The 22019-nt window shown below is 49.7% G+C and overlaps 10 protein-coding genes across 21 annotated transcripts; 4 read left to right on the top strand and 6 right to left on the bottom strand.

The window, feature by feature from the left end:
* Window positions 1-42: 42 nt before the first annotated feature.
* Window positions 43-2611, bottom strand: H257_04006. Of its 2 annotated transcripts, XM_009828359.1 has the most exons (6): window positions 1420-2611; window positions 1146-1362; window positions 917-1088; window positions 748-847; window positions 305-683; window positions 43-241 (listed from the first exon to the last, which is right to left on the bottom strand). In XM_009828359.1, exons 1-6 carry the CDS (start codon window positions 2542-2544, stop codon window positions 159-161), a joined length of 2076 nt encoding a protein of 691 aa, XP_009826661.1. In that variant the 5' UTR covers window positions 2545-2611; the 3' UTR covers window positions 43-158. The 2 variants fall into 2 exon arrangements, with proteins under 2 accessions (XP_009826661.1, XP_009826662.1); XM_009828360.1 differs by having other exon boundaries at window positions 43-683.
* A 59-nt stretch (window positions 2612-2670) lies between these two features.
* Window positions 2671-4853, bottom strand: H257_04005 (hypothetical protein). 7 transcript variants are annotated; one of them, XM_009828358.1, is made up of 9 exons: window positions 4727-4853; window positions 4567-4678; window positions 4318-4511; window positions 4066-4264; window positions 3872-3975; window positions 3607-3822; window positions 3273-3432; window positions 3128-3213; window positions 2671-3055 (listed from the first exon to the last, which is right to left on the bottom strand). In XM_009828358.1, the coding sequence occupies exons 1-9, from the start codon at window positions 4844-4846 to the stop codon at window positions 2876-2878; spliced, it is 1371 nt and encodes a 456-aa protein (XP_009826660.1). In that variant the 5' UTR covers window positions 4847-4853; the 3' UTR covers window positions 2671-2875. The 7 variants fall into 7 exon arrangements, with proteins under 7 accessions (XP_009826660.1, XP_009826654.1, XP_009826656.1 ...); XM_009828352.1 differs by having other exon boundaries at window positions 3872-4264; XM_009828354.1 differs by having other exon boundaries at window positions 3128-3432.
* A 1367-nt stretch (window positions 4854-6220) lies between these two features.
* On the top strand, window positions 6221-7102 carry H257_04004 (hypothetical protein). Its single transcript, XM_009828351.1, has one exon. It carries the CDS (start codon window positions 6305-6307, stop codon window positions 7037-7039), a length of 735 nt encoding a protein of 244 aa, XP_009826653.1. The 5' UTR covers window positions 6221-6304; the 3' UTR covers window positions 7040-7102.
* A 1390-nt stretch (window positions 7103-8492) lies between these two features.
* H257_04003 (hypothetical protein) lies at window positions 8493-10412 on the bottom strand. The gene has a single exon (XM_009828350.1). The coding sequence runs from the start codon at window positions 10330-10332 to the stop codon at window positions 8548-8550; it is 1785 nt and encodes a 594-aa protein (XP_009826652.1). The 5' UTR covers window positions 10333-10412; the 3' UTR covers window positions 8493-8547.
* A 136-nt stretch (window positions 10413-10548) lies between these two features.
* H257_04001 lies at window positions 10549-11753 on the bottom strand. 2 transcript variants are annotated; one of them, XM_009828347.1, is made up of 2 exons: window positions 11664-11753; window positions 10549-11614 (listed from the first exon to the last, which is right to left on the bottom strand). In XM_009828347.1, the coding sequence occupies exons 1-2, from the start codon at window positions 11705-11707 to the stop codon at window positions 11293-11295; spliced, it is 366 nt and encodes a 121-aa protein (XP_009826649.1). In that variant the 5' UTR covers window positions 11708-11753; the 3' UTR covers window positions 10549-11292. The 2 variants fall into 2 exon arrangements, with proteins under 2 accessions (XP_009826649.1, XP_009826650.1); XM_009828348.1 differs by having other exon boundaries at window positions 10549-11602.
* On the top strand, window positions 10648-11208 carry H257_04002 (hypothetical protein; the record flags this gene model as incomplete). The annotated part of the gene is made up of 1 exon (XM_009828349.1): window positions 10648-11208. The coding sequence occupies one exon, from the start codon at window positions 10648-10650 to the stop codon at window positions 11206-11208; it is 561 nt and encodes a 186-aa protein (XP_009826651.1).
* Window positions 11754-12803: 1050 nt separating the features above from the next.
* On the top strand, window positions 12804-15036 carry H257_04000 (CAMKK protein kinase). 3 transcript variants are annotated; one of them, XM_009828344.1, is made up of 5 exons: window positions 12804-13022; window positions 13096-13429; window positions 13489-13529; window positions 13584-14114; window positions 14594-15036. In XM_009828344.1, exons 1-5 carry the CDS (start codon window positions 12849-12851, stop codon window positions 14954-14956), a joined length of 1443 nt encoding a protein of 480 aa, XP_009826646.1. In that variant the 5' UTR covers window positions 12804-12848; the 3' UTR covers window positions 14957-15036. The 3 variants fall into 3 exon arrangements, with proteins under 3 accessions (XP_009826646.1, XP_009826648.1, XP_009826647.1); XM_009828346.1 differs by having other exon boundaries at window positions 12804-13429; XM_009828345.1 differs by lacking the exon at window positions 14594-15036 and having other exon boundaries at window positions 13584-14332.
* A 1636-nt stretch (window positions 15037-16672) lies between these two features.
* Window positions 16673-17165, bottom strand: H257_03999 (hypothetical protein). The gene has a single exon (XM_009828343.1). The coding sequence runs from the start codon at window positions 17142-17144 to the stop codon at window positions 16704-16706; it is 441 nt and encodes a 146-aa protein (XP_009826645.1). The 5' UTR covers window positions 17145-17165; the 3' UTR covers window positions 16673-16703.
* Window positions 17166-17397: 232 nt separating this feature from the next.
* Window positions 17398-18140, bottom strand: H257_03998 (hypothetical protein). The gene has a single exon (XM_009828342.1). The coding sequence runs from the start codon at window positions 18060-18062 to the stop codon at window positions 17628-17630; it is 435 nt and encodes a 144-aa protein (XP_009826644.1). The 5' UTR covers window positions 18063-18140; the 3' UTR covers window positions 17398-17627.
* Window positions 18141-19298: 1158 nt separating this feature from the next.
* H257_03997 lies at window positions 19299-21323 on the top strand. 2 transcript variants are annotated; one of them, XM_009828340.1, is made up of 8 exons: window positions 19299-19668; window positions 19763-19852; window positions 19923-19988; window positions 20050-20233; window positions 20290-20330; window positions 20386-20530; window positions 20579-20805; window positions 20857-21323. In XM_009828340.1, exons 1-8 carry the CDS (start codon window positions 19393-19395, stop codon window positions 21214-21216), a joined length of 1389 nt encoding a protein of 462 aa, XP_009826642.1. In that variant the 5' UTR covers window positions 19299-19392; the 3' UTR covers window positions 21217-21323. The 2 variants fall into 2 exon arrangements, with proteins under 2 accessions (XP_009826642.1, XP_009826643.1); XM_009828341.1 differs by lacking the exon at window positions 20857-21323 and having other exon boundaries at window positions 20579-20849.
* The last annotated feature ends 696 nt before the right edge of the window (window positions 21324-22019 follow it).

The raw sequence follows: 22019 nt of genomic DNA, 5'->3' as shown, positions 1-22019 counted from the left end.
ATGACCATCATAATGTCTTCAGTAGCAAACACAACACAGCAGTTTTCTACGAGAAACTTCTCGTGCAAATGTCAATACCATTATTATACTAGGTACTATTGCATCGACGACGTGAATACATACACGATGTTATAAGTCGTGATATCGAAGCGCTACTATCAAGGCACGGCTGCCACTGGAGGTGCTGGTTCTACATTGACCACGGGAGGTGACTCATCTTGATTGCGTGGAGTGCGGCGCACTACCAACCATAACAACCGCGGTCAAGCCCACCGTACGTCCTACTGCTAGTTTTGGCCTGTACCCGATCGGATGCTTTGAATGGCATCCTTAGCTCCGCCGGCCACAGACCGAGCGGCAGGTTTGCCACAGCTCCGCGCCGACACCACGATGCTCCCATCTTTCGATGGCGTCGTTGGGGCTTGGGGCACTGATGACGAGAAAGGGGCAGCAGTTGGGTCTATTCTCAGATTTGAATGGCTCGTGTGCCGTCGCACTTCTCCAAAGCTGCTGCGTCGCGTCAGGCTCGTCTGTCGCGAAGGGGACGAAGTGATGTGCTTGCTCTTGGTGGCGCTGAGGCCGTTTCCCGTAGCTCCCTTCTTGACAGTACCGGGGGCTACAATCAGTGGCACCGTCACCACAATCGTGGCACCATGACAAGTTGTGGATGCAGTGGACACGGGCTATCCAATGGTAAACCCCCCAATGGTTAGTTTGGAGGGAGACTTCATTCGAGAAGGAACCGACCACTTTGAGCTTGGACGGGGGTGCGGGGGAGGTTTGGGCAGGGGCAGCGGGGGATGGTGGCGTGGTGCGGTCCAATGAAATTTGTTTGGCGGTGGCCAACCTACGCGTGGTCGAGTTTGTGCTCACTTATCGAATCCACAAGACACTTTAGCCTGAATACAATTCATACCGTTGGAGTGAAGCGGCATCCCGATGATGCGACGCTGCGCTGGGGGACGTGACAGTCTTGTCGTCCTTTTTGCGTCTCCGTTCACACTTTTCCACCATTTGCTCAAACGTGACGCAGTCGTGCCCGTAGACCGGTACGGTGCCAAACACAGAGGCAAGGATCAACGTGGCCCCTACGTCGCACCGTTAGAATGCAGGCATTGGATATCAATGACGAAGAAGTTGCCGACCCCGCCGATGGTACACGGTCACTCCGTCGGCTCTGGTTTCCGTGCGCATTTCGTCAAACGCGGCTCGCAAACTGAACCCAACACCAATGCCAAAGAGGTAGTCGATGGGCGCATGGGTCTCTGCGCGCACGAGCCGCCCGTGCAAGTCGATTTCGACCGCCCCGCCGCGGCTGTGGCTCACTTCCAACGGCGTGCCATCTCCATGGACCAAGGGTATCTACTCCATTCAGATCCAATGCGTTAGTGTTCACCGCCATATCTTGACGTGTTGTACCATGTTGGTGCCATAGCCACAACACCACACGATGGCTGTGGCTGCGTCCAGCGCCTGCGTTTGCACCGGCGCGCTTTGCTTTCTCACGTGGAAGAGCCGCACGCGGGTCTCTTTGCCAGCTTCAATGGCTTGAAAGAGCGCCTTGGCGTCTTCGCGGAGGCCAGTAAACGTGTTGACACTGCCGCACTTGTCAAGTTTGTCGACGACGACGCCGTCGGCCTCGGCCTCTTTCTTGGTTGCGTAGTAACATCGAACGGGCGCGCGGTGGAGGATCGTTATGTCTTTGGCTGCAAATGATATCGTCTTGTCTTTTTGGGTGGGTTTCTGAAGCAACGTCCACGCCACCGAGAACGCACTGTGTGACCCGCCGACTATGCACACCTTCTTCTGCGGGGCCGCGGCCAGCGCGCTCGCCAGCATCCCCCGACCAGGCTCGCGAAGCACGGCATCGCTTAGCCACGTTTTGGCCAACTGCGACGCACTCAAGTCGGTCGTGGGCAAGCTTTGCTTTCCGCCCATCGCCAGGACCACGCTCTCAGCAAAGATGCACGTGGCAGTGCCCCCCGCGGGTTGAATCGTGATCTTGCAAACATGGGAAGTTTTTGGCTCCACCGATGATCCGTCGACGGAAGGAGCTGTCGCGACGATGCGTTCGACGCGCAACGCGGTCGTGTTGACGTAGCAAGTGGACGACGCCGTGTACTTGAGCATTTCCAAACGAGCCTCTTGGCCGACCGCTCCTAGAAACTTGCCGAGCTCTGCCAGTGCAATAGTAGTATTCCCGGCATCCATGAGACGTGTGGCTGTGGCATGCGTCGCCAGGTTCGCGAGAAACGTGCCTTGCACCGACTCTGGTGGGTCGAGTTCTGGCTTTTCCTCCAATATACTCGTGACCAAACTCTTGGCATACGTGTTCGAGTTGATGATGTAGTCGCCGAGGTTGCCCACGCCAAGCGTCTCCACAGGTCCGCCGTGGATAAGCGCCACACCTCGCGTAGCATTGTCGGGAGGTTGTAGGAGCTGTGGCAGGAGGCCGAGCCGTGCGGCGCGGACGAGGATACCAATGCCAGCAGGACCACCTCCAAGGATAGCCAGCTTGTACACCCCATCTGCCTCCATGGACATGCAATGTTGGTCGACCGCGTATGAAGACGTGGCCTCGTGTTGGATGACAAGATGATCAAGGTCAGACAACTCTTATGAATGTCACTTTGCTTCCAGCAGTGGAGTTGGATGCTATAAATAACATCCGGACAACGGGACTGAATGTACTGTACGTTTCGTACAATATTTATCTTGGCTAATGTATGCCAATGTACGACAACGTACAATGTATGTACTTGGCAACGTTTGACACAAAGATCACACGCCCAACATTTCAACCGACCAGTTGGTAATACAACAGCGCTGGCGTTGGCACCACAATAGGTTGCAAAGGTGAAAGTTAAGGACAACATCATGGCCTCTTGGACGACGATGGAGGTCGAGGTGGGAGTCTTGCGGGGGTCGAGTAGCTCGCTCGCAACTGCATGTCGTTGCCAAACATCAACGACGGAGTCCGCGCGCCGCTTTTGAGAGGCGTGGGTGTATACTTTTTAGAGAACAGAGGTGTCGGCGTCTGTCGCGCCTTGGACCTCTACGCCCACACACACATGAGATTTAGCTAGCCGCCATACAACCCACAGCTACAAATAACTGTATCGCAAACCTGCTTGTTCTTGGCATCCATGGCATGTGCTAGCTTTTCTCTTGCAGACGAATCCTTGATCACAAACGTGGTCTTGCGTCCAGCATCTACTTCCACATGCATGGCAACCCATCCAGTTGATGATATCCATGCAGAGCTTCGGTACCGATCAAGGCATCCTCTCGGAGGATCACGGGCGTGGCGTCGATGCTACCCCACGTGATCATGGGCGACGCAGCATCCGCCGCCCCTGGCACCAACAGGGGCGTCATCGGCACAAAATTCTGCAGCTCATCCTTCATGGGATCCACGTCTTTCATTTCGTCCTATTCCGCCACGACTCTTGTTACGACCGAGCACAACCATCCACTCTTTTGTGTGTTGTGATATGCACGAGTCCATCCCATATCTTCACACAAGCAGCCCATTCAATCACAGCAAGGGCCAAGTCACCCGGTGGCTTTACAACTTGGTTGTATGATAATATCAACTCAACCTACCTGGGCAGACAAGAACGCCGTTCGAAAGCGCGAGTTGGCGTACACCGTCTCCATCGGCGGTTTCGCCGCAGCCCCCGTCCGCTTGGTCCCGTTGGCGGCCACGACGCTGGCAGCCGACGGATTGCCGTCCCCTGCGGCCCCCAGCGTTGGCGCCGTGCCCCCATGTTCAAGCTGGAGCAGTGCAGACGATAATGGCGGCGCGTTCAGTGGGGGTACCTACAGACCCAGACGACGTGTGAAGCGCGCTCGGACGAATCAGATGTACCTTGCAAATGCTTCGGTTCGTGTCCAAGTCTGGTGGAAAGTGCAGTGGATTACGCACACGAAATGTCCACGTGTCTGGCGCCGCAGGTCGGCTGTCTTCGAGCGCTAGATAAAGCGAGATATGTCCATATGTGCGTTGAGTGCTCCCAAGAATAATCGAAGAACGTTCTGGCAACGAGCATATAAACGCGGTACCGAGTTTGGTGTCGCATGCTTTGTCCATGAGCTGACGGCGCTCTCGGCTGATCCAAGTGCCGTCGTTCAGGAGATGGAGCTTGGCGTCGCCGCGGTTGGCCGTGTCCTCGTACGCCCAATGGTACTTTCGCTTGTGGTCGTTCACGGCTTTCTCCTGCAGTTCTTCAAACGCGGCGTTGTCTTCGGATGTGTGTTTGGCCTACGGACGTGTGGTCGCTCAGGGAACGGATGGACAAAGCAACCCCCGCGTACGATGAATTCGTTCAGGGTCATCGTGGACGTCGTCGTGACGATGGTAGTAGCGTTGGATGTTGATTCGACAGAGGTAGCGGCGGCTGCAGCGTCAAGATCGACATTCAATTCGTCTGAAGACTGGCGGGGCGGAGTAGGTTGGTCCCATGCCGACTCGGACGTGGCCAGCAACGGCGTTCGAGTCTTGGGTACAGCTAACAACAAGGATTATCATACGGAAGGGGGCGTATATGATGTCGATGGACGTACAATCAGGATGGGAACTGCTTCGAGAAGCATCTTGTGACGACTGCTGATGGAGCAAGTACTCCCGGACCTCTTGGATGAGGCGACGGTTGTTTGTAGCTAGGGCGTCCAGCCACTACGTACGTACATGAAGGACTTTCTTGGAAAGCAGCATTGGACGTACCATCGTTTGATGCTTGAGTCGCTGCAAGTCCGGGAAGAAGTCGCGCTCAATGATCTTGTCGAGCGCATCCACATACTCGTCCTCTTCAAGGACATGCTTCTTGCTCAAGCTTTGCGCCATCGGCGATGAATATATAATTATTTATCCAAGTGAAATAGATCATGACTGTCTATTATATTGCTTCACTTTTCATTTTCAAAATCATCATCCTTCGAATTGGCCAAATTTTTGGCCAATTCGAAGGGAACGTTTTATAGTCCAACGTTCTGTAAACTTGAGTATGGACACGTTAAACCCTCAAAACTCAGATTTGTCGAATTCGTTTTTAATATCTACTTCGTACCTTGTAATCGTTAAATGTACGGATACTATGTACGGATACACCTACCCATACAACTATCAAGATAAATATATCCCTTTGGCCAAGTGTCTCATATATTACGTTGCAAAAAGTAGATGTCGGTAAACAGTAAATGTCTCCGTCATGTTTTTATCATTAAAGTTTTGGAACACAGACGACATACGTGCGCCCGTTGCTCTGCCGCAGGAGTGTTTGTTAGAGCAAGTTGTACAACGTTACTGTAGATGATGGTGGTTGTTTGTCGTTGTCGTTGTGCCTTGCATAGTTGAGGCACAACATAACTTCCTCTTATCCTGTTCTGTCGATTCCATGCCTTTTTACCCTTAACTGTAAATGCAGTACGGTACCGGTATTGATATACTCTGGCAACTAAAAAGCGCTCGGTGTTAGGGGTATGTACGTAACAGTAGGCGCTTTATAGATGCACCTACTGTATCTAAGCTTATTCAAATGTCAAGACGAATCGCTCAAATTACTACATTTACTTCGTGATCTTACTGCCGAAGGAGACTACAGTATCAACTGACGGGAGTCATGAACTCTCGTTCCGGTAACGTTGTACAAAAGGATTATCCCGACTCGTACCGTGTTGACGCAGTTAGCTTATACTACGTAGTACGGGCCTGGTCTCCGCATCTTGCGCATCCTTCGTTTTGCAAGTTGAATGGGTGTGGAACATTAATTCTCAATTTCCACCAATCACATAACACTAGATACAGAAATATATCTATATTATTATTCTTACCATCCTTGTGGTAAGTGACGCCACAAAGGCTGTTCACGAGCCACGTAAAGTATGGGCACTTTTATCCCATTGTACGATTGAGGTTGAAAGCTGTGTTGAACGCCCCTTTTGCCTTTGACATTATTATTCTTAAATATTAGTAGTACTATGTACTTCAAGTAGTAGTTAAAAGGGAAACCTAAAATACTCGACCATGGATTTTGGAAAGGGCTGCGCTGTCATCCCTGGCTTGCGACTTGTATCTATCCTTCGCCAAGGACAGTAGACATGTCCGTCCACTGAATACTGTAAGTATGTGTTGAGCTTATTCTCTATCCGGATATGGCCTCGCATATCCGGATCTGTCGTTATGGCTACTCTTTTTGATAGCATGCAACATTTAGCCGATCCTTATTCTTCTATTCTCGCGGCGCTGTTACCACCGCCGCCTCCGCTTCTTGCGCAATCCCAGAGTCCAATCCCAGAGTCCAACATGTTACATCACACCCGCAGGCCCTTCACTTCGTGTATACGACGCACCTATGCTCGCCAGTCGAGCTCAACGTCGCAAGCCTACCCATCGGCACCGTCGCCCTGGAGCGACACCGCCCACTCCATCGTCCAAAATTGCACGAAGATGTTGACGACGCTCAAGCAATGCCGCCATCACACGTCACCAGTATTAAGTTTTCAGCACAAGTTGCAAGTGTTTGGCGAACTGCATCAAGTGGACGACCACGTGGACCTCGACGAGTTCATGACCGGCGCCGACGCCGCCGTCGATGTCGTGCTCCACGCGACCTATTCGGAAGGATTTCGCGCGTTTTGCATGGACGGCACCATGTGTCCCGACGTGGAAGTTCTGCAGCGTGTGTTGGCCGTGGATTGCTTCAATAAATGTGTGCTCCAAGTGCAAGAAGCCGATAAGCGGGGCATGCTGTACGACCTGCGACATCTCCACATTCGCCACCGCTCGCTCCTCAATGCCGACACCCACCAAAGGCAACATGCGCGCAACTTCGATTCCCGTAACGATGGTTTAGTCCGATTAGACGTGCACGTGGTCGTAGACCGGACCATGCGCATCTCGTCGAGGTGGAAAGACTTTGTCATCAAGACGCCTGTGTCCATGTTGTGGTCGTTTGAGTGCGATGTCAACGCAAACGACGTGCAGTGGCATATTGTTGCCTTCGACGACCTCGAATTGAGCAAATATAAAAAAAAGTAAGTTAACGTAAAATGCCAATTAATGGCGTATGTGCCAATTAATAAAATTATATAACTAAGCCAATCACTGATCCCTAAATTGGAAAAGCGCCAATCACAGATCAAACCTCTGAATACTTATACGCGTAGCCATACAACACGGAAGGTTAAAATAATACGTCAACAATTGGCACACCACTTTATAGAGGTATAGCAAATATGACGACATGTATAAAGCTGAATTGTGCGAAATACATTGCACGTTGATAATTGGTGGATTGCCCTGAAAATTGTCTTCAATTTAGGGCACTTCAGGATTCAAAAAGGATGCCTCAATCAGGAATTCTCCTGAAAACCAAAAAGAGTTGTATTGCAACAATTGGCATTCTACGTTATTGACATTTCAGCCAAATGTTATAGTAAATCCGAATAGACGATCCAGTAAGTGTTATATACTGTTAATGGTAATACTATTAATAACGTTAGCGCGAAAAACATGACTTACAACCATTCAGAAATCTTGTAAAGGGGGGCGATTTAGAAAAAGATGTCATGTATTAATATTGTGCTTCGAGTGAAATTTCGTGTTGTGGTTTCTCGTTGGAATTTAAATCGATTTGATTGGCTACCTCAGATGAACGCTCAACATTATTAGCCAATCAAAACCTTCTCAATGAAATTCAACCAATCAGATCGATTGTGGATCGGTTTGGTCGGCGCGATTCGATTGCACCCTAAGCTTACAAGGGTTGACATGCACTGTTGTTGTCCTCTCAGCAACCTTGTGCCAATTAGTTTTCCGAAATAGCATCATCAGCCAAGCAAAATCGATGTAACGTCGTTACCTCTTTTTCTTCACGATTTAGAATGGATTTTGATTGGCTAGTTCATTCTCAAATCGAAAATTGCCAAGTCTATTCGATTCTCCAATGACGAACCGACTTGATAGTATGACTTGCGCAAAAGGGCCTATTCCAAGTAGATATTTTTAGAAAACGAAAAAGTGGTTCCAAGTATTGTCGATATGATACAAATTATTTGGGGAGGAGGGCAAGTGTTGAGCCCGCAATCATTGCATGTTCATATTTACGTGCAAACAAATACTACGTACTCCCAGTCCAACATCAGCGTTCTACTCACAACGAGCTCAATAAATCTGGGTGTAACGTTTTCGACGTTCTACACTGTATCTCTGCCGAATTCAATCTTACAGCATGTTGGGATGTCTTTATTAATCTGCGGATTTGAGAGCGAGTATGCCAATAGAGTTGCAAAGCACAAAATACACTGGTACGTATGTAGCGGTCGCGGCTGGCTGGCTGCCCTCCAGCAGCCAAGCCTCCTTGCAACAACAGCACAGAACAACCACCTTTGTTCGAACGACAAAGGTTTTGCATACTATTAATAGGATGTGAATACCGTACACATTGGATTTCACCAAGTAAAAATCATCTCTCATGACGCAGACAGGCAGGTGGGATTGAAGGGTGTGGTGTTACTAGTATATGTTATCGGGCATGGTTTCTAGTCCTATACCAGTTCGTCTTCAAGGTAGCTGTATTCGAACGTAAACTCCGTCTTGATGCGCTGGCACCAGCCCGTCTCGTAGTCAAAGTAGACAAAAGTGCCTTGCTCAAAGTCCTCGCCCGTCATTTGCGGCTCTTCGTGACGCTTGAACCAGGTCTTGTACTTTTTGTGGTACCCCCACGCTTGCTTTTTGAGTTGGAGCGCGGCCAGGTACTGCTGGTAGCTGCCTTGCTGGTAGTAAAAGATAAAGAAGAGCGTGTCCAGATCCAGTTTCTCAAACACGGCGGGGTTCTCAAACAGCGGCGACGGCACCGACGGAAACGACGGAGGCGTCGGGTACATGTTGCGCGGGACGTATCGGCTCGTCTTGTCTGAGTCGGCGGCGTCCGGCATGAGTTTGAAGCTTTCGTCGATCCATCGGAGCAACTGACGCCGCTCGTCGCTCAGGACAACGGGCGGTTGCGGCGGAAGGGGCACCGTGGGGGCAGGTGACGACGTTGCCTTCGACGGGGACGCACTGCCGTTCGTTGATGTCTTCAAGTCATCGTACGACGGCGCAGCGGTCGCCAAAGAGGCTGCCTGTGTCGGTGGAGGGTTTTCTACGCTGCTGTTGCTGGCTTGTCGTGGCTTGCCAATCGTGGTCGTCGATGGCGGAGGTGGTGGCACCTGACGAGACGGCGACGCCGTTGGGGTACCAGGAAGGTCTCGAGGAGGAATCGACGCTCCAACGGGCGGAAACGGATCGCTCTGTTTGGCGGCCAGGGCGGCGGCGGCAGCCTGCGCCGCTTGTTCCTTGCGCAAGAGAACTTGGGCCATGGGTTCCTTAAGCATCGGTGGCGGGGGCACAACTGCCCGTGGGGGAGGCTCCACCTTGCCAGGCACACCACGACCAATGCCAGCGGCGGGCAACGCGGCCGACGCAGGTGTCGGCACCGCCGCCGAAGGTGCTGACACCGACGGTTTCTTGGCGGCAGCGCGAGTGCTGGATGTGCTCCGGCTCGAGACGGGGACGGGTGGCGGCGGCGGCGGCTCCGTCTCGTGGTCCGATCCGTCATCGTCGTTGTCTCCATTCGAGTTCAGCTGGATGTTGGTGAGCGCGTCCAAGTCCAAGACCTCGTAAATGTCGTCTTCTCCGTACGTTTCCATAAAGTCGGGCTCTTGGTTCGCCTCCAGGTAGTAGTCAATGTCGTCTTTCAAACCGTCCACGTCGGCGGGGTCGATCGCGTCGTTGTCTAGCAGCCGAGCGATTTGCTCGAGCTTTAGCACGTGCCACTTGTGCCGAGCAATCACGAGCTCGAGGGCCTCCATGTCCGCCTTGTTCTTCTTGCCCTTGATCGCGCGCAGCCGCTCGATCTCGCATTCCATCGACTCGATCTGCTCGCTGAACTGGGTCAAGTCGTCCTGAATCCACCCGATAGTGCTTTGCTTTGCTTGTTCCGCCGGGTCCAATCGGTCCGCCTGTGCCAACCCCTCCTTCGAATACGCCTTGGTTTTCGTCTCCTTCTCGCACACTTTGAACTCCTCCATCTTGCTCTCAATGAGACGCCGCGCATCTGTGAGTGGCCGCTTGTCCTTCACGTCTGAATTGCCGATCCATGTCTTGATTTGATCCCGGAACCGCTGCAACTTCTTGATTTCTTTCTTGAGGTCTGCCTCGTGCTTTTCCTTCTGTGCCTGCCCTGCGGCGCTATACACCTTATCCCAGATGCCATTGAACACCTCCACACCCTCGGTCACCTTCTTCAATGTCCGATCTATCTCGCTCAGGAGTTTCCTTTGCCCTGCCATGGTCGACTTGTTGCGCAGGCGTCGCTCCGCTTGTGATGAGGCACACCCTACATTCGAATACCCCCACAATGTATTTCCTGTGACACATAATACTCGTTTCCTTGGATTGGCGAGAAACCTCTATGATTTGATCCCGCCTCGCATATATTTTCAAAATTCATGCACTCTCTAAATGTATATACATTTTTCATAGTACCTTCATATCTTGGTTTCGATATTTTTAGAACTTCTGCAGTTGTTGGATCAACATGGCGGACTGTCAGGGAAGGTGATGGTTGCCAGGCCAGTCGCGCATTTGCCATTCAGACAAACACGATGACCGACGTAGCAGACAACCGTCGGGGCGCCCTCCGTCGCGTGAAGGAAGAAGATCTGCAAGCGATTGAAGATCGCTTGTTGAACCTTGAAAAGCGGGTGCGTAAGGACCACGAAGTGCGGGCGCAATATGCTGCAGGTGTAAATGCAGAGAGCAAAATCAAGAAGAAGTCGCACTACGATCTAGAACACGAAGGCGACGAGCAGGTGAAAGGCGAAGGCGACACAGTCAATGGTGGGCGAAAGGACAAGCAGCGCGACCAAGGTATCCAAGACGGCGATGGTGGCGGACAACCTCGCCTCCAGGGACGGTGGCGCGGTGAGACCGGTCATCGAGGAAACCGACGCAACAACGATGTGGAAGGACATCCCCACGACGAAAACCCGCACGCTGGAGATGACAAGCCCCTGGCGCTCGATGCAACCAACCGACGCTTTGGACCTCCCAGCACCGACACTTTCGTCATGGTGACTGTGTTTGGGCTGGTACTCGTCGTAGCATTGTTTGTCGCGCGAAAAGTTCGCAAGCAGCGCACTCGAAGTTACCAAAGCATTGATTAATAATACATGCCATATTGCATTGCACCCTTAACAGCGATGGCTAGGGTCCAGAAGCCAGCTGGATGGAGATGCCATGGAGAGGTCTCAAACGGACGCCTTTCGTCTCCCTTCCTTCTTCTTCTTGATCTTCACAAGATGATCCTTGAGCTGGTCCACATCGCACGCGTTCAATCCAATCGGTGGGTCCTCCTTCAACGACACATACACTTCCATGATTTTGCCCACCAACTCGTCCTTCTCACGTCGCAAAGCAAGTGCCTTCGTCTTGCTTGTTTCGCCAGCCCCACCTTGACGAAAGTCTTGTTCACGCCGCTCTGCAGCTTCCGCGGCTCGCTGTCGCTTCGTGTTCACGGATGGATCGCGCTCCTTATACAGGTACTCCTGGTGGTGCTCTCTGTATGCATCTCTATTAGCATCACTCTGAGATGTCATCTACCTGTTGTATGTCTACGTACTGGTTGTCCTTGTCCACTGGAGGCTTGCTTCCGCAGCATCCCATCTCTCGTCGTTTGGCCTGGCAAGCACGTGACAATTTCTATTTTTTTCGCATGAAATAATTGTTTTTCTAGCGACTTTGTCCAATCAAAACACTCCGACTCCATCCTATTAGTAGAATTGGTATTCTTAATCGAGAGATGTGTCTCATTTGCGAGAGGTAGCAAAAGAGTATGCGGAGCCCCCAATGACTAAATTTGAGTGAAATGTAGCACTATAAATCGATAGTTTACCAGGTAGCGCAAGCCGAATCGACTAATAGAAGCCAATCGCGGCAAAAATATGGCAGCCAAACAAGGTACCAAATATGACCGGATAATTGTACTCATACCCGGATAAGCTATGCTATGCCGGATAATGCCTTCTGTATCCGGTAGAGCATGTACTTTCACAGGTAATTTTACCAAAACCTCTGATATTTGGTGTACCAACCTCTAAAATATAAACATGACCTCGAACACCAGACCATAACGACTCGGACAAATATTTGCTGGATATGTGCTTCGGACACGCACTTAACCAAATTTACGCATTAAATGCGAATAGTTGTACCACAGGCCTTGTCCGGCTAAAATGGTCACACGATATGGGTGTGTGACAGTGAACCATTTTAGCTTCACATGACGCGCACCATAGTACACAGTACTGTCAAGCATCACCCTGTCACTATCATCCGGATAGTCTTGGTACCCGTCGGAGTGAACAAAGTTTCAAACTAGGACGTATCCTAATTTCAATCGACTGTTAATCATCCCGTTCAAAATAGAAGTATCTTTGACCATGAAACGCTCGTACGAGTATTGACGATATGAGTAACGAATAATTTGAGGTTGCTCGTCGCTCCTTCTGCAGACTTGATGCACTAGACGCCGCACTTTTAATTGTCTAAAGCTGCATCTAGTTATCGTCACTTTATAACGTGAAGCCATAGTGTATTGTAGGTGTGTTAGTGCAATGTCGCTCACAAATTTTACTCGTACATCTATGATTAGTACTGTACCCTAAATCCTAAATCAGGATCGTTCTGTCAAGCTATGTCACGATCCGGATAAATGTCGAGCCAGCTGGTGCCAGAACTCGAGCCAAGTCTGACGAATGGCATTTTTCGTGCCTGCAACAAGGTGGAGAAGCAAGCAACTGGAGCGATGGCCACGGCGGACGAGGAAGTGAAGCAGACGGACGTCGCGCAAGTGGAGGAGAACGACGATGGAGTGCCCAGCCAAGTGAACGAGTACAAGGTTGGGTCGTTCTTGGGCGAAGGCGCGTTCTCCAAGGTGTACCTGTGTCACACGACCGTCGACTTTCTCCGCACCAACTACGTACACATCCACACATATATCAACATCCTCCCATCGCCGGCGATCTCACATTTCTTCTGTCGTAATTGCACAGGCGCTGAAGATCCTCAACAAATCGTTCTTGAAACGCAAGCGCGAGATCAAAATGGTCGACGGCCGGCCCGTCCATTCGAACGCGTTCCACAAAGTCGTCAAGGAGGTGGCAATCATGAAGAAACTGCGTCACCCGAACTTGACCAAACTGCACGAAGTCATCGACGACGCCGAGCACGACAAGATGTACTTGGTCTTGGAACTGGTCACGGGCGGCCAAGTGATGGACTGGGACCAACAAGCCATGGTGTACAAGTACTTAGGCGAAGACAAACCGGCGCCGGTCTCGGTCGTACAAACGTGTGTGTTAGACATTGCGTTGGCCTTGGAATACCGTGCGTTTTCTCTTGCACTATCTCTGTGAAGTTCTTCTAACCACTCGACCTATTCCTAGTCCATGCCAATCAAATATGCCATCGTGACATCAAACCCGAGGTAAGCAACGGCAACACACAACGACGTGGTCGTCTTATGCCAGAACATTCGTAGAACGTTCTTAGATCGAACGACCATTACAAACTGAGCGACTTTGGAGTCGCGCACATGTTTGCCGACGACGACGCGAACGAGCTGAAAAATACCGAAGGCACATACCACTACTTGGCCCCGGAATGCACGGTCGGGAAGGCGTACGATCCGTTCAAAGTGGACGTGTGGGCGCTGGGGGTGACGGCGTATGCGATGCTGTTCCGCCGCCTACCGTTTGCCCACTCGCGGGAGAAAATGACTGGCGGGGCTTTGGCCATCATGCAATGTATCCGCGAAGACGCCCTCGAGATCCCGACCCCCGACGTCGACGACGACTGCCTCGACGTCCTGCGCCGCCTCATGGACAAAGACCCCGAGACCCGCATCACGTTGGCGGAGTTGAAGAACCACCCGTGGCTCCAACGTGCCAAGCAAGCGCTGCTCGAGCAAGACGAAGAGAGCGCCGCGCTCGCGATGCGGCTGTCGGTCGTGTCCATCTCGGAATCCGACATTGACCTGGCGTTCACGCCCGTCAACAACCTCATGCTCATGGTATACAGTGTGGTGGTTGTTGATCATTGTCACGTGTATATATATATATTGTTTTTCTTTTACCCCAAATTTGGACTCTTTGGTGCTGATTCTTTGCCAAATCTATATCGATCGATTCTTTGTACTGATTGACGTTTGTATTGAACCATCGTCCAGTGTCACACTAATTTCATTCACTCCACAATTTGATGTTAAATTGGTCGAAGAGTGGATTTGATTGGCTACTTGATTCGTGATTTGGGTTTGGATTGGTCGATCGATTGTCTGCCGATTTATTTGGTGCTGCTCAATTGAGCAAGCATCCCACCACTCCAATTTATCGAATCGACTTGACAATATATATATATATATGTGTGTATACAAGTTGTACGCCGAAATGCACATTTGTACGTGATAATGGTCATCCAACACATAGAAATAGCTGGTCAAACGCGACATCGATTGCCACTGAACACTCGCGCGGTGTACGTTTGTGTTAGGTGAAAATCAAGATGAAGTTTGGCGCTAAACTGCGCGGCATCCGAAGCTCCATCGGCGACCGCAAGAATTCCAGCTCCGAAGACAACAATTCCCTTCCACGGAGTCCTCCGGCGTCATTCGTGCCGGTGTCGGCCCCGCCACCTCTGACGTTGTTCGAGCCAGAAGCTGGCCAAGGAATGGGTGATAATGTGGTGCACGAAGACTTGAGTCGACCGACGTCGTCGGCATGCAACGACAATGCGGAGGCGTCCATCCCCCGGAGTCCCCCGAAGCGTGGACGTAGCTTGACCGACAAGTTTTTTCAGCGACAGAGCTCCAAAACCAACGATGGCAAGAAGCAAAAGGACTGCCGGATCATGTAACAGAGACTCGATAATTAAAGTACTCTGTGGATTAGTAGTAGGACTTTGATATGAAATTACTTTTAGTAGCCCTGTCGTCGGCCAAATGTGCTGACGACGAATGTGTATGGCTAGAATGTTAAGAGTATTTTAGCCAACCGGGGGCGCTCATAGTATATCCATCGGCATGAAAAGTAGACCAAGAATACGCCCGTAGTCGCACAAGGTCCAACGGCTCCCGCATCGGCTCCACGTCCGCCGCTGCATCAGGTTCCAAGTTTAAGTTTCGTCTACAATAACCTGTTTTGGTTGACACAACGAAATGTATCGATATGTATCCGTAGAAGCCAAAAGCAGGACTATGGGTATTGAATTTTCCCATCACAACCCTTGGCAGTGTAAGTATACACGAGGGACCACATCCATACAAATGCCAAGTATAACGCCACGATCCTCTCCCCCAGTGTGCCCACTCGTAGGCCGCAAGGGCCCACCAAAACGCCCACGATTACTGGAAAACCTGATCGATACTTATTGGGTGGAATTTCGCTCGTCCAAGTGTGCAGAGCTCGTTGCCACGTCTTGATTAGGTGTTCTCCGGATGAGTAATACTAGAGGGTGAGGGAAATACCTGTAAATGGTCATATTAGAACGAACTCGATGGAGCTGATGCCTATACTCGCAATGCTACACGATCAGATTAATTCTTACTTCACCTGGTTGACAGAAACCGTCGCACCTTCGCTGGTGATTTGGTCGTCAAAGTTGGCGCACTTTTCTTCGAAACAAGAAATTTTATCTTGGCGCGAATATAATTTTTAACAGTTAAAAAACAACACATCAAAACGATGTAGGTGATGTTATATTTGGAAGCAAAGATAGCTAACAAAGCTGGTCAACTTGGATGTTATATTTGAGGCAGCCACTTTCAAAGTCGCACAAAATGAGCCAATGTAAATTGGCGAGCCCGAGACTCAATCCGCGCGTTCACAGTCTACTTAATGACGTATTATAGAGGCAGCTACGAGCTATATTCATCGAGTTATTTACTTACTACAGTAGTACGTTTTTTTGCTACTTTGAGGACTCATCACGCTCGCTACAATATTGTAATCGCCATATTTCTAGGTTTGAGCGATAGCCTGCAATTAAGTTTGCAATATGTACATTCCTTAATCCACTCGTAGATAAGCCGTCAGAGAGATATTCGATGTCAAAGTCATGTACTTTCTGAGTTAACAAAGTTGATGACAAATTATGGCTTCATTGTCAAGTCATATTTGAGGCAATACTATTATTATATGTTTATTGGTTTTTAAAATTTATTACAATTCATTGTCAAGTCCATTAAATTTACCGAACAGTTTTGAGCTAAATATGTACACCATGCGTTCCAGGTTGTTGCGCCTTGTCGAAAGGCCAATCCAAAGTCCTCAGCACCTAGTGAGCTATCAGGAATGATAAGAGCTTGGACGATCGAGCTGCTTGGTATGCTGCCAATTCATCTGAGGCTCGCTGTTTTGGTCATTTCCCGCACCCTCCTGGGTGATTGCGCAGGTTTTGGACCTCATATTTTTTACGCGCATCCAATGCATCAAGATAATGGTATGTGTACGTTCAGAACTGTTCACTGATGATGTGACACCTATACTAGTATATGGCAACGCTAATGTGTGGGATGTTGACTTCCTTTTGTCATGAAGCATACCAGTATTATCAAACAACAACGTAAGGGACTTTGATGGGAGACAGGTTTAATATTTCGTGCTTAGTTGGCCGAGAAGGAAGATTGGCCATTGTTGTTGCAGCGGTTGTACTGGTCAAAGTAGTATTGGCAGCTCGAGACGTTGTTTTGGTTGGCGTTCAAGCAGTCCATGAAGGCCTTGTGGTCGTTCGAGCAAGCGTTTTGGGCAGGCGCAGCAGCAGCTGGGACTGCGGCAGGGGTTTCGTGGTGAGCTTCGTCGCTGCTTCCGCCAAACGAGTTGGCGACAGCACCCACAGCACGGTGGGCAATCGCGCTACCGGTACCAAAGGCCATGCCGGACGCAACCGTGCCCAACAAACCGGACATCATACCACCGCTTTGTTGTTGCATGGGAGCAGGCGCAGGCGCAGCGTGCACAGGTGCAGGAGCAGGCGCGGGTCTGGCAGCAGGCTTGGCGGCGGGGGCCGAGCGGCGAGGAGAGGACGACGAGCGGGAGCGGGCCATGGTGATGTGAGTGGTTTCTGCTGAATGGAGAAATGAGCGGAGTGGGGTCAGGTCCATTGCTTGCATGTGATTGGCTATAATAATAGCCTTTTCCAGAAGAATCCAAAATACTGCAATCTGATTGGTAGAGCATTTGTGGTGAATCTCTCACGTGGTGATGTGTCCTTCGGGATGCTTGCCGAAACATACTGGAATGATGGTCTTTAGGTGAAATGATGGTACTTTCCAAGCTAGAGAACGGAAGCTTATAAATCCATGGATCAGTGTATAAAGTTTCTCTGGCTGACTAACTTTTGGTATACTACATTGCAGTTTAAATTAGCGACGGCCAATGTTAGACGACGATCGAGTGCGCCTCCAGCAATCAAAATTACGAGAAAATCTTGAAGAGTACACTGTAGTTACGAATGATTTATGCGGCGCATGTATTACAGCGTAGCAAGAATGAAAGTTTACCGACTCCGGCAGTCTCTAGGGCAAGGCTCAAAAGGTCGTTTGAGACTTGCACATATTGAATTGGTCAAAATAGAACTGGCAGCTTGCGACGTCGTTCTTGTTAGTTTGCAAGCAATCCAAGAACGCTTTGTGGTCGTTAAAGCACGAATTGGATTCAGGGGGAGACAATGATGAGGCTGCTGTTGGTGCCGTCGCAGTCGTCGTAGTGGTTGTGGCTGGCGTTTTGTCGTTGCTACCCCCAATCGAGTTGGCGATAGCACCAACTGCACGATGGGCCATCGCACTGCCGGTTCCGAACGCCATGCCCTCGGCGACTGTGCTAAGAAGTCCTGAACCCAGGCCACCCCCTGATTGAACCTGAGCAGGCGCAGGGGCAGATTGTTGGACTGCAGGTGCTGCTGCTGGTTTGGCAGCTGGGACCGATCGGCGAGGCGAGGAGGCAGATGAACGAGAGCGAGCCATGGCGGTAGGGGCGTGGACGTGCTTGGACGAAGAAGACTTGAAAAATGACACACGTGAATGGATCCGACTTCGCGAAGGTCGACAAATCACAGAATGTAGGTACTTCCTGAGGGCGGAATGGCGGTCCTTGACATGTCGAAATATTTGCAGCCAATCAGCAAGGAGTATTCCGTGACAACTGTGAACAATGGCTTTTGATGGGAGACGCGGGAACAGGACACAAACACATCACTAAAGGTCCTTGATTCCTTCAAATCATGGTGCACCATTGTCGAGGGGATGCATGCAGCATTATTCAAGTTGTCACGTTCGAGTCAACCAGCAACTGAATCTGCCACTTCCACGGAAACAAAACGGCGTACATGCGAGCTACAGTTACAAATTATTATTCGCTTGAACATCTTTATGCTGATATTTGTATTAAGTATGCGTATTTTTATTCATCCCCATAATTATTTACGGTTTGCACAACGATCTATACATAAGGCGCGATGCAGGTCAGCGATTTCTCAATGCATACTGCACAACGGGTAACGAAACTCGCCACTCCTCATAACAACAACCAATACTATTAAGAACAACTTATTGCATGTCGCCTATATCAATACGTAACTGTAGAGAAATACTACTTCGAACTTGCCAAATTCGTCGTATTTCAAGAACAAGCGTGTACATGCGGGTAAGATGCCTTATGCCAGAGCGAGCTGTGCATGCGTAGACCATGCTGCATAGGCTGGGCTAGTAATGGGCTATCTTGTAGTATCAGAAGGATTGCGCTAAGTATCACACAGTTCGAGAAAAGCGATATCGAAGTTCGTCCATTTTCGATATATGCGCATGTCGACATGACCACAAACAACATGCACATGTGCAATAAAAATATATCATCCGCAAATGTAATGCAGTATCCGGAACTGCTCAGTTTTCAATGTAAAACGGGGCGATTTTTCTGAATATATAAGCACTACAGTATCAGTACAGCAGCCAAAGTCCCTCTCCAATAAGTTGGATGACTCCGAAGAAACTCCAGAATTTGCTTTCGCCACCCAGAAATGCCTCGATTTTGGCCTTACATAACTTTGTGTTTTGATGAGTTTTCGTCCAGTTCCCGCATCTCCATGTGAATTATAAGTCGATCAAGGGTTCGGTCTTGATCCAAAGATTTCAGCGAAAACAACGTGTTGAGCCACGATTTTTTAAAATGGTCCCTGGTGGCCTAAATATAGATTTTACGTGGCACCAAGTAAATGGGGGGGATGAAACGGCACTGCATCACCACACAACGCTGCAGCGCTTCGTAACGGCCATTTACTCTGTACTTTGACATAGCATGGAGGCATCAACGCATCCCCTTCCACCTCCGGCCACGCCATCACCACCTGCATCTCCCACACGAAAGCTCAGTCTGAACGACCGCCCGAAATTGGCTCGCACGCCATCGGCAACTATTCAAGTCGTGGAAACGGAAGTGGCGGCGGTGAAGGTCGACGACGCAGGGGCGCCGCATCGCGTGAACGACTACGTCGTGGTCAAGCAACTGGGCGAAGGCGCGTTTGCCAAGGTGTATTTGGTCGAGCGGACCAAGGACGAGGCTACGAAACAATTCGTACGACATTTTCCCCACTTGTGTTGTTGTTATCTATGGATTCGAGTGGCGGCTTGGATCGTGATGAGGTTTTGGTGTTGATTTTCTATATTAGGCCATGAAAGTCTTCAACAAGTCGTTCTTAAAACGCAAGCGGGAGTTTAAAAAAGTCGACGGGAAAATGGTACAAACCAATGCGTTCCAGGTACGACACCAACTTCAAACTACTGTAACTCATGATTGCTCCCCACATCTTGATATATTTATATCCCAAGAAAGTGCAAAAGGAAGTCGCGATCATGAAAAAATTATGTCATCCGCACTTGACCAAGCTCTACGAGGTTGGCTACCAACTATCACTATCATCATTGTTCGTTCGAGTTGTCTATAACCTTACCCCAGGTGATTGACTCGCCCGACGACGACAAGATGTTTTTGATCTTGGAGCTGCTCTCCGGCGGCCAAATCATGGAGTTTAACGCAAAGTCGTTGCGGTACACGTACCCTGAAGAAGGCATGGAAGAGGCGGCGCGCCTCTTGATGGTGCAGAATTGCTTGCTCGACATTGCGTTGGCCCTCGAACATTGTAGGCCTCTTGGTTGTACTTCTCACACAACTCACGTGTCCATTGACCCACCCCAGTACATGCAAATCACATTTGCCACCGCGACATTAAACCAGAGGTAAAACATCAGGGTTTCCACTTTGAACTATCGATATATTTATATGATGTTGAAGAATGTGCTGGTGACCGACACGGGCTTTTACAAACTGGGGGACTTTGGGGTGGCGTACATGTTTACCGAAGACAACGCGAGCAACGCCCTTCAGCTCAAGTCCACCGAAGGCACCTACCATTTCCTAGCCCCTGAGTGCACCACTGGTACTCCTTTCGTCTATGCATCCAAATGGGTACCAATTGACCATGTAGGCGAGCCGTACGATCCGTTTAAAGTGGACATTTGGGCCCTGGGGGTGACCATCTACGCCATGCTGTTTGGCACGGTGCCGTTCGGGGGGCATGCTGAAACTGTGCCAGGAATCCTCACTTCGATTCGAGATGATCCGCTAGTGTTTCCAAGCGAAAGCAGCATCCCGTCGGACTTGCAGGAGCTGGTGCTCGCGATGCTGGACAAGAACCCCACGTCTCGTATTTCGGTACTTTTCAGTATTAAAGAGTAGTTATATGGCCTCAACTGGTGGGCGCAGGTTGGTGACATCTTGCACCACGCGTGGCTCGTCGAACACTCGGTGCTGAAGCGGCCATCACCGACGCAACTCGTGGAAGTGACGGTGGAAGACATCGACTTGGCCTTCACGCCAATTAACAACTTCATCTTGATGACGAAGCTCAAGATGAAAATGCACGGCCGGCTCTCCCATGCGCGGTTGTCGCTGTCCAAGCGCTTCTCCAGTAGCAGCAGCCCCGGATCGCCCCCCCGGTCCCCCGATCGGAACCCCCCCTCCATGCGCGAGTTTCATGACGATGATTTGCATGCCGTGCAAGCGCCAGAGCCCATCGAACCGTCGGGGAACTCTAACACCAGCGACGCGTGCTCGCTCATGTAGTGCAATGCGAAAAATGCACTCCCCTTTTGCGATAGAAGTAACTTTATTATGTGTTCTAACGTCACTAAAAATTTCCTCCGGCGGTTGGTTGAATGAACCGCCGAACATGTCCGGATCCTTCGAAATTTGATATAAAACCAACATTGTAAGTGGAAGAGGTATCTTGCAATATTACAAAATCAATCTTTTTAGCCAATCAAATTGCATCCCAAATTCTTTGTAGCCAATCATACTCCTGTGCTCGATTAGTTGGCAATTTCATCAATCCCCCATCTTTATATTGTTATTTTATAAAATATGTGTAGAATAAGTGGTAATCTTAGACCTTCATGCTATTGAATTGTTTAGATTTCTTTGAAATATAACAATTAATATAAAATTTAATTATAATTTTTTATTCTAAATAGGCAAATACGACTGAAAAGCACAATATGTAACGACGGAATATGTACGTTGTTTGTAGCCCCCTTTGGTAATCATGTACGTTTAGCTCAACTTGACGTTGGGCAGATGCAAACATGTATCTCATCTGAACACACGTCCTTGCGTCACTCTAGCCAAATCCTTCTACGAATATATATACTGTAACTTCATCCTTCTCATACTATACCCACAAACTGTAAATGATGAAAAGCCCACCAACTGGGCTTTTACAGTTTGTGTGTGACAAATAACCTCATACCGGTGTTATTTTGTGTGTTGACACAAACAAATTATTGTTTTTGAAATAGTCCTAGGTCATACTGCATGTAGGATGACATTGATTTTTATTATTACATGTCTCTTTTATATTACTGTACTGT

Source organism: Aphanomyces astaci (genome assembly GCF_000520075.1).
Source record: "Aphanomyces astaci strain APO3 unplaced genomic scaffold supercont1.7, whole genome shotgun sequence".
Classification (NCBI taxonomy): Eukaryota; Oomycota; class Saprolegniomycetes; order Saprolegniales; family Verrucalvaceae; genus Aphanomyces; species Aphanomyces astaci.
Note: the sequence above shows the minus strand (reverse complement) of the source record. Positions and strands in the feature narration are given on the sequence as shown.

Bases quoted from the DNA above. Each gene is read 5' to 3' on its own strand.
- H257_04006 (XM_009828359.1), bottom strand. From the start codon at position 2,544: ATGTCCATGGAGGCAGATGGGGTGTACAAGCTGGCTATCCTTGGAGGT. The intron at 1,363-1,419 runs GTACAACACGTC...TGAATGGAGTAG, and splicing joins GTGGCTATGGCACCAACATG to ATACCCTTGGTCCATGGAGA. The intron at 242-304 runs GTACAGGCCAAA...TATGGTTGGTAG, and splicing joins CATTCAAAGCATCCGATCGG to TGCGCCGCACTCCACGCAAT.
- H257_04005 (XM_009828352.1), bottom strand. From the start codon at position 4,846: ATGGCGCAAAGCTTGAGCAAGAAGCATGTCCTTGAAGAGGACGAGTAT. The intron at 4,679-4,726 runs GTACGTCCAATG...GTACGTACGTAG, and splicing joins GACTCAAGCATCAAACGATG to TGGCTGGACGCCCTAGCTAC. The intron at 3,823-3,871 runs GTACATCTGATT...CTGGGTCTGTAG, and splicing joins CGAACCGAAGCATTTGCAAG to GTACCCCCACTGAACGCGCC.
- H257_04004 (XM_009828351.1), top strand. From the start codon at position 6,305: ATGTTACATCACACCCGCAGGCCCTTCACTTCGTGTATACGACGCACC.
- H257_04003 (XM_009828350.1), bottom strand. From the start codon at position 10,332: ATGGCAGGGCAAAGGAAACTCCTGAGCGAGATAGATCGGACATTGAAG.
- H257_04001 (XM_009828347.1), bottom strand. From the start codon at position 11,707: ATGGGATGCTGCGGAAGCAAGCCTCCAGTGGACAAGGACAACCA. The intron at 11,615-11,663 runs GTACGTAGACAT...TGATGCTAATAG, and splicing joins CCAGTGGACAAGGACAACCA to AGATGCATACAGAGAGCACC.
- H257_04000 (XM_009828344.1), top strand. From the start codon at position 12,849: ATGGCCACGGCGGACGAGGAAGTGAAGCAGACGGACGTCGCGCAAGTG. The intron at 13,023-13,095 runs GTACACATCCAC...GTAATTGCACAG, and splicing joins ACTTTCTCCGCACCAACTAC to GCGCTGAAGATCCTCAACAA. The intron at 14,115-14,593 runs GTATACAGTGTG...CGTTTGTGTTAG, and splicing joins TCAACAACCTCATGCTCATG to GTGAAAATCAAGATGAAGTT.
- H257_03999 (XM_009828343.1), bottom strand. From the start codon at position 17,144: ATGGCCCGCTCCCGCTCGTCGTCCTCTCCTCGCCGCTCGGCCCCCGCC.
- H257_03998 (XM_009828342.1), bottom strand. From the start codon at position 18,062: ATGGCTCGCTCTCGTTCATCTGCCTCCTCGCCTCGCCGATCGGTCCCA.
- H257_03997 (XM_009828340.1), top strand. From the start codon at position 19,393: ATGGAGGCATCAACGCATCCCCTTCCACCTCCGGCCACGCCATCACCA. The intron at 19,989-20,049 runs GTTGGCTACCAA...ACCTTACCCCAG, and splicing joins ACTTGACCAAGCTCTACGAG to GTGATTGACTCGCCCGACGA. The intron at 20,234-20,289 runs GTAGGCCTCTTG...GACCCACCCCAG, and splicing joins TGCGTTGGCCCTCGAACATT to TACATGCAAATCACATTTGC.